The sequence below is a fragment of the Aspergillus chevalieri genome, chromosome 8 (assembly GCF_016861735.1).
Source record: "Aspergillus chevalieri M1 DNA, chromosome 8, nearly complete sequence".
Classification (NCBI taxonomy): Eukaryota; Fungi; Ascomycota; class Eurotiomycetes; order Eurotiales; family Aspergillaceae; genus Aspergillus; species Aspergillus chevalieri.
Genome location: NC_057369.1, coordinates 1,961,976 through 1,978,811, shown reverse-complemented (window position 1 = coordinate 1,978,811; position 16,836 = coordinate 1,961,976). Strand labels below are relative to the sequence as shown.

Genomic DNA, 16,836 nt, shown 5'->3' with positions numbered 1-16,836 from the left:
ACGACATTCATTTCCTGCTGCTTGGTATGGAGATTATTCGGAAGGGATATCTATCCTTTAATCGGAACTGACCCCGAGAGAGGGGTTTTGAGCGTTGATAGTTGAAGATTCGAACCGTCGTTGTAGAAACGGGCGTGCCTAAAAATTGGACTAGAAAGGTACCCCATGAAGCCAATTTGACACGGATTAAGAGTAAAGCAGAAATAGTTTGGTGATGGGTTGAGGAAACTAAGTACGAGATGTGAGGACGAGAGTGGAAAGGAGACTTGATGGAAATACCTAATAGGGCTGGCTATATTAGTGTGCGAGGGAGATAGAGAATAATCATCGTAGTGAAACAGGGCAAGCATTGAACATTAGATTGATTGGATAATATGACATGCGTCAACGAATGCATTCCTAGTATTTCCAAGACCATCGCCAATCACTCCAAAAGAGCATAATACCACAACATATATACAAACACCCTCAACCAAGCACCTCGCACTCCTCCCCAACCTCACAAACAGCACGCATATCAGCAACACTCTCACCAACCCAAATCTTAACCCCCTCCCCATTCTCCGGCGCCTTCCAATCCTGCACTACCACGTCCCAAACACTCAGATCCTTCCTTGTAACATGCAACGTAACAGTCTCGTTCTCCCCCGGTCTCAGAATCTTGGTCTTTTCAAATTGACGCAGTTGCAGTCGCGGTGTCTCGAGGCCCAGGCTAGATGGTAATTCGACGTATAGCTGCGGCACGGCACGACCGTCTCGAGAACCGGTGTTTGTGATCTTGACTTGTACAGAGAACGCGACGTCCCAGAGCGCTGGGTTTCCGCCTTCTGCGCCGCCGGCGCGAGGGGCTGGTTGCGGGGTTGTCGTGTAGCCGGATGGGTAGGGGTAGGGCTTGGATGAATTTGCTGCGGCGCTCTCTGGGTGATCGAGATAAGGGTAGAGATAGCGCCAAATGCGGTTGAAATCCTTTGGCCAGGCGACCTCTGATGCCGGTGGGATTTTGTTGGAGTAGGTTGGGGTAGCGCCTTTGCTGGGACGGGGTGAGGGGTATGCGCTGTCTAGTGGGGTGACCACGGAGATAGTCGCGGTCATGTTGAAGGTCGTGTAGGATAGGCCGTGACCGAATGGGTAGCGCGGGGTGACATTTGCTTTGAGGAAGTGGCGGTAGTCGATGTATAGGCCTTCTTTGAAGTTATCTTGGATCTGAACGAATGGCTTGTCGATTAGGCCCACGCTGGAGCCATAATCCGACTCTTTGCGGGCGATTGTGTATGGCAGGTGACCACTGGGGCTGTAGTCACCGAACAAGATATCCGTCAAGGAATAGCCGGCTTCCTGGCCGGGGAGATGAGCGAGGACAACTGCTTTGATGGAGTCAAGCTCGATCCATTCTTCCATTAGGATAGGCCCGACGCTGTGAATGACCACAATGACCTTGGAGAATTTGTCTGCTGCAGATTTGACAAGGTCGTCTCCATGATGCCACGCATTTAGACCTGCAACATTACGATCTCCTCGGTTGCCTTCGACGATGAGGAAGTTTTCACCAGAGTCGGCGTTGATGAACACAAGCGCGATGTCGTCAGGGCTTGCCGTTACGTCGGAGGGGAAAGAATCCGTGATGTGGAACTCCGCATTGGAGGAGACATTGGCAATGGCCTCCTGGGGAGTAACCAGATACGGGAGTTTGGCCGTGCCACTACCCCATCCGGAAACGAGAACGCCATTATCACAAGCCATGCTACCGCAGGAATTTAGACCGTTCGAGTTCGGCCCGGCGTCGGTTCCGAATACCTTCAACGAGTCGTTCCGTCGCAAGGGAAGCACCTGGTCTTCGTTCTTCAACAGTGTGATGGCATCCCTGGCAATCGCTCTGGCAGTAGCGTTGTGGTTGGCTTGCACATCAATGAACTTGTTCACGACGCCGCTGGGCGAGAGGACAGCGCCTGGATATAAAAGTCCCTTTTCGTTTCCGGTGTTGCTGGAGAAGTTGGGGAGCGGGTAATCCTTGTCTTGTCCGTGCTTGTACCATGTTGCGACGATTCGAGTGACCTATCATCATCAGTGCCTGGAATTGCGCGCATATAAGGGGTCTTACCATGTCATTCAGACGGTCAACTGGAAGACTTGCATTGAGGACCGCCTCTGACAGTTTCGGTCCCCAGAAACTGTCGCCGAACAAGGGAATGGATCCGTCTCCTGGCATGGACCTGGTTTTGTCAGTTGTCATTCAGGGAGATTGCAAACGGAGGACGGACATATCTAATCCACTCAAAGCACTTTGGACACCAGACTGATGCGCCAACCAATCCGTAAGCACAAAGCCATGGAATCCAAGCTCGTCCTTGAGAATGCCATTAAGCAATTTGCTGTTTTGGCTAGAAGCGGATTGGTTCACCTGTGAAGTCAGCAACAACACATTGAATGCTAGATGGTCGACTAACATCATTATAAGCAACCATAACGGATCCCACGCCAGCCCTGACGCCCTCTGCAAACGGCCACAAGTACAACTCGTGCATTGTACGGTCGTCCAAATTCGAAGAATACGCCTTCGTGACAACACTAGTCATCCGATGCATCTCCTGTTCATTGGCAATGAAATGCTTCAGACAAGCGATGGATCCCGTGCTTTGCATACCCTTTATCGTCTGTGCACCACCAATGGCCTGAAGAACAGGATCCGCTCCAAATCCTTCCCAGTTCCGACCAGCCTTCGGTTTCCGACCCAGCGGTCCAACAACCGGCCCTAATTGCACATTGACACCCTTTCCACGCGACTCCTCGCCTAGCGCGACACCGCGCGCATGCATGAGGTCCTTGTCAAAGGTAGCTCCGACGGTGATGCCGGCGGGGAAGTATGTAATATGGTCGGTCGAGGCAACGCCCAGCGCGGAATCCTGGAAGCAGAGATTGGGAATTCCGAATCGCGGCGCACTACCGGTCTGCCCTGAACAAGGGCCCATATAGATACCCGTACCGGTAGTGAGGTTCACTTTTTCGGCCAGAGTCATATTGCTGACAACCTGTTGCGCCTTCTCATACGCATCGGACCAGGTCGAGACCCATCCGCCCTTCGGCGCAGGGTAATACGGAATAGAAGCGTATCCATCATTCGAATCTCTCGCGATCAAAGGATAGTCTGCCAACGGCGACGCAGCGGCAGTAAGAGAAGTAAAAAGAGTGACTAGGGTCAGACACCCGGAGAGGCGCGCCATTTCGGGAAAACACTCCCTGCAGCCTTATACTGGTAGAACGAAGGTCAGATTGTGATCCGATCTAAATCCGGGGGTGACACGGGTTATATAGAGCGGGTTGTTTATATTAAAGTAAGTATTTCCCCGTATGACCCGCAACGGTCATGGGGCGTCAATCATCCCAGGATACTCCGTACGGATACCGGACATAGTGACGCATGGGGGTTTGTGCCGAAGCATTGGGCGGTTTTGACGATCTTGCCGGATGAGTGTTCGGAGCGTTGTCTCTGGTGTTGTTTTGGGAGGGTGTGATATCGAGCCAGAGGAGAAACTTAGGTTGTTCTTCGGGACATACAAGGCTGGGGTAAATGGCCTAATCGGGTAGCGGGTCAGAAGTGCGGAGGGCTAACTATATAGGGCATAGCGCGAGGTTGTATGTGATAGGTATTCTTGTATGCAGGAAGATTTGTCAATTGGCATTGTGTGAGATCGTTCTACTATGCTTGACTCTGCTTCAAATGCATCTACAAGTACTTCGTTGATTCAGACATTGAAACTGCCATCAAAGAGCCCGTGACCGTTGAATACTACCGGAATACAGTATCAACCGACTAAGCGAGAACAAAGAACTGACGATCGCTCGCAAACTTGTGCAATTAAGGTAACGGCGCTGCCGCTCAGGGGTTTAGCGAGTGCTAATCGGATAAACGAACTCTGGACCAGATTGGTGAGGATGCCTTTTTTAGACCCGGGGTGATCGTTTCCGATGACAATTCAGATTTTCATGTTTGCATCGCAGGAGTTGCAGGCCAGATAGAGAGGGAAGACATCATTCGCGGTGTTTGTCCGATATTGAGCAGCATGAACTGACAGGTATCATCATAAAATTGGTTCTCATGAATTCATGACATCTATCAACAGGTTCAAAACATATTCGATACAATGCAATTAATGGAAAGCACCAGGGAACAGATACTCCAGACGCTGCCGGGCGTCGGGACTCCAGTGAGCCTGGGGAGTGGTAAGGCCGAACTTGATAGATCCCTCGATGTGCTTGGCCTGGACCAAATCGGAGTGCTTGTCATTGGCCAGGGTATCAAGGACGGCCGTGACGAAGCGGCGGGCATTCTCGGCGTTGGCCTTCATGTTACCCATAACCATCTCGACGGTAACATCGGCGGTGGACTCGTGCCAGCAGTCGTAGTCGGTCGACATACAGATCATCTGGTAGGCGATTTCGGCTTCGCGGGCGAGCTTGGCCTCCGGGAGACACGACATGTTGATAACGGTGCCACCCCAGGAGCGGTACATGTGACTCTCGGCGCGGGTCGAGAATTGAGGTCCCTCTGGCAAAGGATTAATAACCAATACTTCTCACAAGCTGGAAAATGATACATACCCATACAGATGATGGTTCCCTTGTCATGCAATGTCACACCCTCACCCTCCAAGCTGTGTCCACACTCCCTCACAACCTTGGCAACCCGCTCATCGAACGGATCCGCAAAAGGAACGTGGGCAACAACACCCTGCTCAAAGAAAGTCCACGGACGGAAACCCTTGGTCCGGTCAATAACCTGGTTCGGCACAACAAAGTCCCGCGGCTTGACTTCCTCCTGCAAACTACCGACGGCAGAGAAGGCGATGATGGTACGGACACCGATGGAACGCAGGGCAGCGATGTTGGCGCGAGCGGGGACCTCATGCGGCGTCAGCTGGTGGTGAAGGCCATGACGACTGAGGAATGCGACCGCGACGAGCTTGCCGGTGGTGGTGCACTTGTGGTGAAGGATGGTAATCGGCGAGGAGGGGTTACCCCACGGCGTGGAAATCTCGAGAGAGGCAACCTGGGTGAAGCCGGGGAGTTCACGCAGACCGGTGCCACCGATCACGGCGATGCGGACGGGGTCTACAGCAGTCAACAATTAGCATATTGTCTTCATAAGCTCATATACAAGGCCAAAAGTATGCGACAGCGGGGTATGTGTTTCTCACCGGCGTAAGTGTCAGGAAGAGCGGCCATTCTCTGCGCCAATTGCTTTGGAGAGTAGATTTGCCGGAGAGGTCTTTTAGAGAGAGTAGAGAGAGAGCGACGAGAAGAAGCAGCAAACGACCACATCCAGCGTTGATAATAAAACGATGCAAAAAACGAGGGGCTTCCCAATCGGGTTAGTCCGGGCTACCACGTGCAGCACGTGATTCGTCTGTTTTGGCGCCATCCTCGACCAGAATTACATACAAGTACTTCTAGTCTACTATGACTAGACATGGCTTCTCAAAAACAGAACGCAATTTTATTAACTATGCATACAGTGATATAAAATACAGAGTACAAAGATTATGCCGGCCGCCATTCATAATGATGAGGCCCCTTCTTAACCGGACCTGGATCCTCTCCAGGAACACCAGGCTTATTATATGCATGCGCTCCGAAAAAGTCCATCTGAGCCTCCATGAACTTGGTCGGTAGCTTTGTTCCACCCTCATACTTCAGATACTCCAGCGTGGCCGAGATGGCGGGGATATACTGATCGGACATGATACTCTCGATGACCACCTGTTTCAGGGACTCAAAGTTCTTGTGCAGTTCTTGGGCGACCTTATCGATAAACTTGATGTTGGTCAACTGCTTGTCCGCGCTAAGCGCTGGCTGCAGGATATCGGCAATGGCCTCGGACTGGATGATACATCCGGCACGCCAGATTTGAAGGCACTTGCCCAGATCGATGTTCCATCCCTCATCCAGGGAAGCGCGGGAGATGATCTCGAGACCCTGGCAGAATGACGAGAGGAAAGCGGCATAGACCGCACGGCGCAGGTGCTCGACGAACTCCTTGCGGTCCTTGATGCGCTCGATGGGCTTCGGGGAGGGGACTTGGATTTTCTTCGCGACCTTGAGTCGTTCTTCACGGTTGCCGCTGGAGATTCTCATGTAGTGGGCGGTGGCTAAAGTCGGGGCTGAGACGTGACGGAATGCTGAATCCATAAGGGCCCATAGCGGGGTGCCTTCGGTGTTGTCGTCGTCTTGGACGACTTTGTCCAGCACGTCGTCTAGCACGTATCCGTCTTTGTCGCTGACACCTTCGCCTTTATGGTCGCCTTGGGGAGTGCGCTTGACATGACAAATTTCAGAACCGATTTGGATGAGGTAGTTGTTTCTGAGCTCGCCCTCTTTGTTCCATTGCGCGAAAATATCTCCAATCTCGTCATAATTCATGCCCAGGCCATAGTGCAGAAGGGACCACGCCTCGGCCAGCGTCGACAACATGCCACCCTCGATACCGTTGTGGACCATCTTGACAAAGTGGCCGGACCCGGCAGGCCCAACGGCAGTCACGCAGGGAAGACCGGTCTTCTTGTCTTTGGCCGAGTAGGCTTCCAACAGTGGCATCACGAGCTTCATAGCCTCGGGATCACCACCAGGCGACAAACTAGGGCCCCTTCGAGCAGACTGATAACCCCCCGAGACACCCATACCGATCCAACTAACGCCAATCTCCTTACACTCCTTCTGTCTCCGCTCCGTGCGCCGATAGTTCTCATTACCGCCGTCGAGAATGATATCACCCTTCTTAAGATCCTTCTTGATCATGCTCAGCACGGAATCAGCAGGTTGGCCATGAGTAATCGAGAACATGAACAATTTCCGATCACCCCCGCCCTCGAGAGACCTGGTGAACTCGTCAATGTCATGGTATCCCTCGACTTTAGTCTTGATGTCTTTAGACGCCTTGACGTTGGTCATAAGCTGGTCGAGGTTACTCTTGCTAACGTCCCAGACGGAGACGTCGAGGCCGATTTCCGAAAAGGCAAAGACCATCATCGAGCCCATGTTGCCGGCTCCGACGACGCCGATGCGTTTGAAGTGTTGGGTTGGGTTTGACGGCATGATGCAGGTACACTGTTAAACAAACAATATGAAAAGAGAGCAACCTGCTATACAATGTTTGAAAAAGCAGCTACTTAACAATGCCTTGTGGCATCGGGGCCGTGTCCGGTTTATACGGAGTGGGATTACATCATGGCTACCATTTCCGTTGGACGTCACGGAGCGATCACCGTTTTTATCTCTACCCCGGATTAAATATAAATGAGAGCCTTTTGATGTCACTGACGGTACAAAGGTTTGATCGGACAATTGGTCCGTATTTCGGAATCGGTGGCGGTTATCAGCGTTACATCACAGTGGACAAACCATCCGCCATTGAAACTCGAATTTACTTGAAGGCGATTCCCCCAACACCATTGATGGTCCCCAATTAAACAACCGTCCCGTCCTCGCCTTGCAATCAGAAACCGGCAAAGAAAATGACCTCCTACATCCCCTTCGAAAGCCTCCGCAACATCCCCCTCTCCTACGCCTCCTGCTCCATCGGCTCAAAACAATCCGACACCCTTCCCCGCAAACTCGAAGCCATTGCCGCAGCGGGTTTCACCGCAATCGAGCTCTCCTTCCCGGATATCATAGCCTACGGCACGCAGATCACAGGCAAGGAACTGGGCATCCGCGAATACGCGCAACTCGTCAATGTGACAAGAGAGATTAAGAAACTGGCGGACTCGAACGGGCTGCAGATCATGATGTTACAGCCGTTTGGGAACTTCGAGGGATGGCCGCCTGGGTCCAGAGAAAGAGATGATGCGTTTCGGAGGGTGGCGGGGTGGATGGATATTATGGATGCTGCGGGGACGGATCTCCTACAGGTATGTCCCGTGTCCCTAGACAAGCCCTATCTACACGCCGTGCAGAATGCTAATAAAAAACAGGTCGGCTCTAGCGACTCACCTGCCGGCAGAATATCTATAGATCGCAAAATAATCGTCTCCGACCTGCGTGAACTCTGTGACCTCCTCGCCAAGCGCAACATGCGCCTCGCCTACGAAAACTGGTGCTGGAGCACCCACGCGCCGACCTGGAAAGACGTTTGGGAGATTGTGAAAGCAATCGATCGCCCCAACGCCGGCCTCTGTCTAGACACCTTCCAGACCTCGGGCGGCGAATACGGCGACCCCACGACGGAAATGGGCCTGATTAACCATATGCATCCGACTGCCCTCAACCAGGTATTCCATGCTAGTCTGGATGAGCTTGCGCGGACGGTGCCGCCGGAGAAAATTTATTTACTGCAGATTAGCGATGCGTATAAGCCGCCGGAGCCGCTTGCTGAGAAGACTGTCAAGGGCTTGCGGCCTCGGGGGAGGTGGAGTCATGATTTTAGACCGATGCCGTACGACGGTGGATACCTACCTATTGAAGAGGTTGCGAAGGCGGTGCTGCGGACGGGGTTTAGGGGGTGGTTTTCGATGGAGATTTTTGATGGCGGGCCCGACGGGAAGGGGAGGGAATATGATATGAACGAGTATGCGGAGAAGGCGATGAAGAGTATGCAGCGGTTCTTGAGCAAGTGTTCTACTGATAGAGATTGAACTGGACGTGCGAGTTGCAGCAAGGGGAGTAGTCATGTAATGAAGAAATGCTATTAAACTATATACATATGCAATACAGGTATCGTTATTTCATCAAAAGCAAACTAAGCATTGCTGGGGTATCCAACCGAGTACGTCGGCACAAACTCCTCCTTGACAGATCTCAGCGACACAAACCGCGACAGCAAGTTGGCGCTGCCAGCCTTGTCGTTCGTACCACTGGCACGGGCACCACCGAACGGCTGCTGGCCGACAACGGCACCGGTGCTCTTGCAATTGATGTAGAAGTTACCGGCAGTGTTGCGGAGGGCGTCGCTGGCGCGGACGATGACGTCGCGGTCCTGCGCGAAGACGGAACCCGTCAGACCGTATTCACCAGTGGTGTCGATCTTCTGGCAGATGCGCGAGAAGTCCTCTTCAGTGGCGTCCGGGTAGGCGTAGACGACCAGGACAGGGCCGAAGAGTTCCCGCGAGAGGAGGGGATGGTCGGGGTTGGTGGTGCGGTAGACGGTGGGCTTGATGTACCAGCCCTTGGACGAGTCGTAGGAGCCGCCGGCGAGGAGCTCGAGCTCGGGGTCTTTATTAGCCTCGTCGATGACGCCGGCAAGCTTGTTGAACGAAGCCTCGTGGATGACGGGGCCGCAGAAGTTGGTAAAGTCGGAGGGCTCACCCTGCTTGAGGGCGTTGGTCTCAGCAGCGAGCTGGGAGAGGAACTCGTCGGCGCGCGAGGCGGGGATGTAGGCGCGCGAGGTGGCGCTGCACTTCTGGCCCTGGAATTCGAAAGCACCGCGGACGGTCTGGACGGCGGCGTTGCGGATGTCGGCAGTCTTGTGCACGAGGTGGAAGTTCTTACCACCAGTCTCACCGACAATGCGGGGGTAGCTGCGGTACTTGCCCTGGGCGACACCCTGGGCGATTTGGCCGTACAGGCTGCGGAAGACAGATGTGCTACCGGTGAAGTGCAGAGCAGCGAACTCGCGGTGGTTCAGCACGACGTCAGTGACCTCCTCGGCCTCACCAGGGACGAACTGGATGACGTCGCGGGGGAGACCGGCCTCGACTAAGATCTCGTGGACGAGGTGGTTGGAAGCGATAGCAGAGGGGGACGGCTTCCAGATAACCACGTTACCCATTAGAGCAGGGGCAGCAGCCAGGTTACCACCAATAGCAGTGAAGTTGAAGGGGCTGACAGCATAGACGAAGCCTTCGAGGGGACGGTATTCCACACGGTTCCACACACCAGGGGCATTGTGAACAGGCTGCTGGGCGTAGAGCTCCTCAGCGTACTTGACGCCAAAGCGTAAGAAGTCGCAGAGCTCCGCAGCAGCGTCAATCTCAGCCTGGAAGGCGTTCTTTCCCTGACCATGCATGGTTAAGGCCATGACATCATAGCGGTACTTGTGGGCGATAAGGTCGGCGGCCTTGAGGAAGATACTGGCGCGGTCTGCGAACGAGGTAGAGGCCCATGATTCGCGGGCCGCCAGAGCAGAGTCAACGGCTTTTTGGACTTGTTCGGAAGTGGCATTGGAGTAGGAGGCGAGGGGAGCGTGTGTGGAGGGGTTGGACTGAGTGAGAGGAGACGAGGACTTGATTGTCTGGCCAGCGATGACGAGAGGGACATTCAAAGGACCGTTCTGCTTGTACTTGGCCAGAGCGTCCTGGAGCGACTTTCTGTCGGGGGTGCCGGGGGCGTATGTCTTGTTAGGCTCGTTGTTGACAGTAGGGGTTTTGAATGTGGCGTAGGAGCCCATAGAGCGGGCGAGGGCCGGTGCCCGGAGTCTAGAGGCACGCAGAAAGAGGGACATTGTGTAGATGGTGATAGGATATGAGGATGTGGTGGAAGAGGTACTCAAGAGGAGGGGAAGGTATATAAATGAGAATGCGGGGTGGTGGCACTATGCAACGCACAGCGTAAGGATCATGCAGAATTTGATACGCACGAACCAGGGAAAGTACAAGAATGTCCAATAACGAAGCACAAGTAACCATGGACATAGTCCGAGTACGCCCTACAGAAAGAACTGACAGAGGCAAGACCGGGCCGGAGACCGGATCGCCAGATGTGGTATATAGTGCCGGTAGTCTGTATGGAGTACTTTGAATGAATAATGGATACAGCAATAAAATGGATTAGAGAATATTTGATAATAACAGAATAAAAATGCATAAGGGAATAGAGAAGATAGAGACACAATGCTACAGAGTACTATGTATACAGATCCCCCGCATAGATCTTATGGAGATCTGATAAGATCTACGCATAAAATCGCTCATTCACTACACTGCACGGTGTACACTCAGGTATAAAGTCTCGAATATCCCATGACTCGAGGCTTGCTTACTCTAAGTACTCCAAGTACAGAGACTTCTAGGTAAAAGATTCATGTCCCACGCACTCTGCTATCCCACTGTATGACCGGCCCGGTTGCCGGTGGCTATCTTATCTAATCTGCAGGGAGATCATCGACGGGAATACAGCCGGCATACCGGTAGAGATCCCATGCTGTGCAATGACCGGCTGTGGTCACCAGACCGGAGTGTGTTTTATAAAAAAGAAAAAAAAAAAAAAGGGAAAAAGGCATCCGGTGGTGGCAATATATATCCCTTGCCCCTTCCTCTTATGCTCCGTAGTTCTACCAACTATCTCTATCTCTATCTCTACCTCTATCTATACCGGGCAACATGAAGGCTCCCCGTCTTACTCGATCCCTGGTCAGCCAGGGAATCTCTCTGCCTGTCTCCCCTGTTAAGACAAGAGGAACACAGTCGCTTTCGCCAAAGAACGGCTCGCCCCTCGCCAAGCTCCCCATCTCCTCCGTCCTGCGCTCTCTAGTCATTCTCTCCATCTCTTCTTCATCCCTCCTCCTTAAACCTTGCATCTATACCCTTTCGCATCTCGCCAACCCAAAGAACCCTCTCCTGGATGTCGCCAAAAACCCTCTCCTGAACCGTCTCGTCAAGCACACCCTCTACCGCCAGTTTAACGCCGGTGAGAACAAGCTCGAGGTGCAACAATCTATCAATGATATCAAGAAACTTGGATACCGCGGTGTTCTCCTTGGGTATGCCAAAGAAGTCCTTTCTGACCATGGCAATGCCCTTGAGCTCTCCGAAGAAGCGATTCGCGAGGAGATCCAGATTTGGCTTGATGGTACTCTGCAGACCGTCGACATGGCCCAGGAGGGTGACTATGTTGCCTTGAAGTTCACGGGAATGGGTGTTCAAGCTCTGCAATACTTGCAGCAGCAAAAGGAACCATCCAAGTTCATGGATGATGCCATTCGGCAAGTCTGCGACCTGGCGCTGTCTCGCAACGTGCGCCTGCTGGTCGATGCTGAAGAACAGGCTGTTCAGCCCGGTATTGAAGATTGGTCTATGATTTATCAGAAATACTGCAACTCTCGTTTCCCCGGACGCGCCGTCTTCTATTCCACCTACCAGGCCTATCTCTGCTCGACCCCAGCCACCCTCGCTCGCCACCTGGAACAGGCTCGCCAAGAAGGCTACACTCTGGGCGTCAAGCTGGTCCGCGGTGCCTATCTCAAGACTGAACCCCGTCATCTGATCTGGGCTACTAAAGAGGAGACTGACGACTGCTACGACGGCGTTGTTGAGGCCCTTTTGACCCGTCGCTACAACAACATGCTCCAGCCCGCTGCTCAAGACCAGAAGACGCTACCTCCGGTCAATGCCATCATCGCCACCCACAACCGCGACTCTGTCCGCAAGGCCCATGCTCTGCGTCTGCAGCAGCACGCCGATGGCCAGGACCACGGTGTTGATCTGAGCTATGCCCAGCTTCAGGGTATGGCCGATGAGGTCAGCTGTGAGCTCCTGCAAGGATTTGAGGATGCAGAGCAAGAAAAGTCCAAGACTATGATGGAGAAACCAAACGTTTACAAGCTGCTTACATGGGGATCGGTCAAAGAATGTATGGGATTCTTGCTGCGGAGAGCGATTGAGAACACCGAAGCTGTTGGACGCACCAAGGATTCGCAGCAAGCGATGTGGAAGGAGTTGCGTCGGAGAGTCTTTGGTTGATTTCTTTCTCTTTCGTTCTTCGTTGATACATTGATACCATTGTTAGTAGTAGTAATTGCATAGCGTGATGAGATACGAATAGCTTCAATTTTACCCCATTCGGGCCCCTCCATCTCTTATCTTATATATAAACCTCTATCTCCCCCTTTCTCCTCGTCTTCTCTTCACACATTTCTCTTCATCGTACTCCGTACTTAACTCGCCCGACACAATGCACCTCCTCTCAGAAACAACCATTGCAACCATCCTCACTTCCCTGACGCCCTCCCAAGGCCAGGAATTCCTCAGAATCCTCATTCAATCCCTATCCTCCCTAAACATCAACAATGCCATCTACCAACCTGCTAGAACCAGCATCGTAACCGACCAAAGCACCGCTCTGTTCATGCCCGTCTCGAACACTATCACGACTGGAATCAAGATCGTCCATGTGCCCCGCACCCGTCCCATCGCTGGCGTCATCAACCTGTTTGACCCGGAAAATGGCCACCTGCTGGGCATCCTGGGTGCAGCAGAAATAACAGCTTTCCGCACGGCCCTGGCGACCATGACCCTGTTTGTGCGAGCTACAGGAGACCAAACGGGGATTAAGCGAGAGAACATTGTGGTATTTGGTTCCGGACGCCAGGCGGAGTGGCATGCGCGATTGGCGCTGCTCCTCTCCCCTCCCGGAAGCGTTCAATCCATTACGTTTGTGAATCGTGGGCGCGCTCGGTTACAGACGCTTGAGGAGGAGGTGTTTCCGGTGCTGCGGGGGGAGTATCCGGGGGTGACCATGGATACTCTGTCCCAGGAGACTCTTTCCCAGGATGATTACGAGGCTCGTCTAAAGGGTCTTTTGGGAAGAAGTGATGTTATCTTCAGCTGTACTCCAGCTACGGAGCCCAACTTTCCCTTCGCTTATCTCCAACAACACCCGAGACGGCGTTTTCTCGGTCTGATTGGGTCCTACAAGCCACAGATGCAAGAGATAGACACCGAGACTCTGTTGTGTGGTGGCGGAAAGATTTATGTAGATTCCAAAGAAGCATGCTTGGAGGAATCCGGCGAGTTGATTCGGGCAGGCGTGACTGAAGACCAGCTGGTGGAGATTGGCGAGGTGTACGGAGGATCTTCCGCTGTGCAGATAGATGCCAACAACAACGTGGTATTTAAATGCGTGGGCATGGGGCTTATGGACCTGGTGATTGCCAAACAAGTACTAGAAGTAGCGATCAAGCAAGACCAAGGCATGAATGTGGAGGGATTTGCCTAAATGAGTAAACATGAGGTTATACACAGTACCACGTTTTTTGCACTCACGTGCCGTCCCCGAATTTTCTCCAACTCTCCGTATCGCACACTTTTTCACTTCGTACCATACTTCGATATATGAGAGTATTAAATATCTCATTTATATAAAGCAGACTATGCTCAAAGATTCTGAAAATGGATAGTCCTTCGCAAGGGCAGTCTAAACGGCCTCGTGTCTCCGACGAGAACCGCAAGCGCGCCGTCAGAGCGTGAGTTATGCACCTCTCTACCATGTATCATACCTACAATCTAACCAAATAAACCAGATGCGACGGGTGTCGCCGTGTTAAAGAAAAATGCGAAGGAGGCGTCCCTTGTCGTCGCTGCACGCGCTATCGTCGCCAGTGTCTTTTCACTCAACAAGAGCAGCCGCCGCGGTCTTCGTACGTCTTTCTCTCTCTTTAAAAAAGGGTCATGCTAACAGACGCAGCGAGGACGATCGAGTCCACTACATGGAACGAATTTTGCATCACTATGTCCCTCATTTATCGCTGGATCTGCCGTCGCTGCGCACCGCGGCGGAGAAGCTGAACCAGCAGCATCATCGCGGGTCCTCGGTCGATGTCGAGGATCTGGAGGATTTGACTATCGACGATGAGGATTTTGTTATCAAGCCTATGTCTGACAATACGACTCGTACGTTTTTTCTATCTATCTTGATGATGGGGGTGTGCTAATTGAATAGAGTATTCTGGAGAATTCTCGTATCTTAATTTTTCCATGAAAATTCGGCAGAAAATCGATGAATGGATTAAGGCTGCTGTGCCGGAGGTACTTCCCTTTACCCTTTGTTGACATTAACCATGTCTAACCGCGCAGGCTTCTACCGAAACTGAAACATTTGAAGACCACTGGCGTGCGACTCAGTTGCAGTCCGGCTCGTCCCTGGTGGCTTCCATCACCTGTCTCCCGCCACGCTACGTGGCCGATTTCCTGGTCCAAATCTTCTTCAAATATGCACAAACCAACAACTTCTACGTCGAAGAAGACTGGCTCCTCGACAAACTCAACATCTGCTATACAGACCCCTCATCACTAGCCCCCGACGATGCTGGCTCCGTCTGCGCCATCCTCATGGTCCTCGCCGTCGGCACTCAATTTGCACACATGGAATCGCCGACACCAGTCAACCAACTTTCAGAAGACCACCGGTTTTCTGAAGATGAGGTCGGGTTGACGTTTTATCAGTTTGCAAGCAAGTTGCTGCCGGACATCATTGCGACTACGTCTGTGCGGAGTGTGCAGGCTTGTTTGCTTATTGGGACTTATTTGCTTCCGTTGGATACTTCGGGGCTTTGTTATACGTATTTTGGACTCGCGTTGAAAATGGCGATTCAGAATGGTATGCATCGACGGTATCAAGGGGAGGGGCTTTCGAGGAGGATGGTTGAGGTGCGGAATCGGGTTTTTTGGACAGCGTATACTATTGAGAAGTGTGTCCCTTCCCTGATATCGTTGGGAACAGTTGCTAATCAAGCAGGCGCGTGAGCATCCTCCATGGACGACCAGTCTCGCTATCCGATTCAGATGTCGACGCCGCTCTGCCAACAGACTTTCCCGGTCTCATGCCGTCCGGCCAAGTCTCGAACCATACCAACATGGTGACCTTGATCAACTTGACGTTGAAACTAGGCCAGGTTGCCCATGAAATGTGAGTCCCTGGATTTAGCTTGGTATGCCGTTATCCTCTGACAGTGCAGATCATCACTCCGCAAATTCCCAAAAGGCCAGCAGCAGGACTGCCTAGAACGCCTTCTAAACCTCCGCAAAAACCTCGTCGAGTGGTGGGCCACTCTCCCCGAAGTCACCCACTGCAGAGATCTCAACCCAGCAAACCCTCTCTTCCGCTCAAATGTGCATCTCAAGCTGGACTACTGTCTCACGCGTATCTGGATTGGTCGTCCATTCTTGTTCAGCAATATCCGCGGCATCAACCCGGCTCCGTCCCAGGGTTCCAATCCACCGTTCAAAATGACATCAGGCACCTCCAAGAACAGGAACATCCTCGTCACCGACTGCGTTGAGGCTGCTCTTGAAATTGTCGACTTATGCCGCCTCCTCCGCGACGAAGCCGGTCTCGCCCGCGCTTCATTCACAGAATTCAGCTCCTGCCGCGCAGCACTACTAGTCATCCTCGCGCAAAGTCTAACAAAACGCACCGAACGTCTCCGCGAAGCACTGGACAAAGGCATGGGCCTGATCAAAATCATGTCCATGGGCGTAGGCTCCGCGCGTTCAGCAGTCAGCGTCATCGAAGCCCTGGAACGCGCGATCCGGCGATTAGAAGAATGGAGCTCTACCCAGGGCGGCACTAACAACCTCGGCATAGTCGAGTCGGCCTACGACCGGTTCAAGAACTGGGAGATGCTTTGGAAATCAGGACCCCTTTCACCTAGCTCTGTGTTTGCGTCTGCAGCGAGTAACAACGGCACTACACCACTCCCTGTTACACCTATGATCCCGAATATCTCCCCTCCGCCTCACCCGGACACCGTCTCGGATGCTAACCACAGTCCTGATGATTTCCCTGCCCACCACCACCATCACCCTCCATCATCTGATTTCTCGCCAACTGGGATCCCAACACTCCCGCATTTCGGGTTCGATCATTTTGTCTCGAATTTCCCGCAGGAGTTGGATGAGTTTACGGCGATTCCGTGTTTTGAGACGGATCCGGCTGCGAGTGCGCAGCAGCCGGGACAGAGTCAGGGCCAGGGGCAGCGATTGGGACAGGGTCATGGCCCAGGGCAGGGGCAGAGTCAGAGTCCGCAGGGGCTGGAGTTGGATAATCGGTGGCTGCAGTTTATTAATAGTGATTAGGTTTCCTATTGTTCTTGGTTGTTTATGAGTTATGGTTATGGTTACGTTGCATGTTTAT

At 52.7% G+C, this 16,836-nt stretch overlaps 8 protein-coding genes across 8 annotated transcripts; 4 read left to right on the top strand and 4 right to left on the bottom strand.

Moving 5' to 3' along the window:
* Nucleotides 1-468: 468 nt before the first annotated feature.
* On the bottom strand, nucleotides 469-3,218 carry ACHE_80671S (beta-glucosidase; the record flags this gene model as incomplete). Its single annotated transcript, XM_043284067.1, has 4 exons — nucleotides 469-2,052; nucleotides 2,099-2,210; nucleotides 2,259-2,398; nucleotides 2,445-3,218. 4 exons carry the CDS (start codon nucleotides 3,216-3,218, stop codon nucleotides 469-471), a joined length of 2,610 nt encoding a protein of 869 aa, XP_043141284.1.
* Nucleotides 3,219-4,145: 927 nt separating this feature from the next.
* MEU1 (S-methyl-5-thioadenosine phosphorylase) lies at nucleotides 4,146-5,220 on the bottom strand (the record flags this gene model as incomplete). Its single annotated transcript, XM_043284066.1, has 3 exons — nucleotides 4,146-4,543; nucleotides 4,597-5,106; nucleotides 5,193-5,220. 3 exons carry the CDS (start codon nucleotides 5,218-5,220, stop codon nucleotides 4,146-4,148), a joined length of 936 nt encoding a protein of 311 aa, XP_043141283.1.
* A 315-nt stretch (nucleotides 5,221-5,535) lies between these two features.
* On the bottom strand, nucleotides 5,536-7,086 carry ACHE_80669S (6-phosphogluconate dehydrogenase, decarboxylating; the record flags this gene model as incomplete). Its single annotated transcript, XM_043284065.1, has 1 exon — nucleotides 5,536-7,086. One exon carries the CDS (start codon nucleotides 7,084-7,086, stop codon nucleotides 5,536-5,538), a length of 1,551 nt encoding a protein of 516 aa, XP_043141282.1.
* Nucleotides 7,087-7,505: 419 nt separating this feature from the next.
* Nucleotides 7,506-8,624, top strand: ACHE_80668A (sugar phosphate isomerase/epimerase family protein; the record flags this gene model as incomplete). Its single annotated transcript, XM_043284064.1, has 2 exons — nucleotides 7,506-7,901; nucleotides 7,965-8,624. 2 exons carry the CDS (start codon nucleotides 7,506-7,508, stop codon nucleotides 8,622-8,624), a joined length of 1,056 nt encoding a protein of 351 aa, XP_043141281.1.
* A 104-nt stretch (nucleotides 8,625-8,728) lies between these two features.
* prnC (delta-1-pyrroline-5-carboxylate dehydrogenase prnC) lies at nucleotides 8,729-10,429 on the bottom strand (the record flags this gene model as incomplete). The annotated part of the gene is made up of 1 exon (XM_043284062.1): nucleotides 8,729-10,429. The coding sequence occupies one exon, from the start codon at nucleotides 10,427-10,429 to the stop codon at nucleotides 8,729-8,731; it is 1,701 nt and encodes a 566-aa protein (XP_043141280.1).
* An 877-nt stretch (nucleotides 10,430-11,306) lies between these two features.
* On the top strand, nucleotides 11,307-12,665 carry PUT1 (proline dehydrogenase family protein; the record flags this gene model as incomplete). The annotated part of the gene is made up of 1 exon (XM_043284061.1): nucleotides 11,307-12,665. One exon carries the CDS (start codon nucleotides 11,307-11,309, stop codon nucleotides 12,663-12,665), a length of 1,359 nt encoding a protein of 452 aa, XP_043141279.1.
* Nucleotides 12,666-12,876: 211 nt separating this feature from the next.
* ACHE_80665A (putative proline utilization protein PrnX) lies at nucleotides 12,877-13,920 on the top strand (the record flags this gene model as incomplete). The annotated part of the gene is made up of 1 exon (XM_043284060.1): nucleotides 12,877-13,920. One exon carries the CDS (start codon nucleotides 12,877-12,879, stop codon nucleotides 13,918-13,920), a length of 1,044 nt encoding a protein of 347 aa, XP_043141278.1.
* A 173-nt stretch (nucleotides 13,921-14,093) lies between these two features.
* On the top strand, nucleotides 14,094-16,778 carry ACHE_80664A (Zn(II)2Cys6 transcription factor; the record flags this gene model as incomplete). The annotated part of the gene is made up of 7 exons (XM_043284059.1): nucleotides 14,094-14,167; nucleotides 14,225-14,341; nucleotides 14,389-14,594; nucleotides 14,644-14,729; nucleotides 14,778-15,391; nucleotides 15,439-15,609; nucleotides 15,659-16,778. 7 exons carry the CDS (start codon nucleotides 14,094-14,096, stop codon nucleotides 16,776-16,778), a joined length of 2,388 nt encoding a protein of 795 aa, XP_043141277.1.
* Nucleotides 16,779-16,836: the final 58 nt, after the last annotated feature.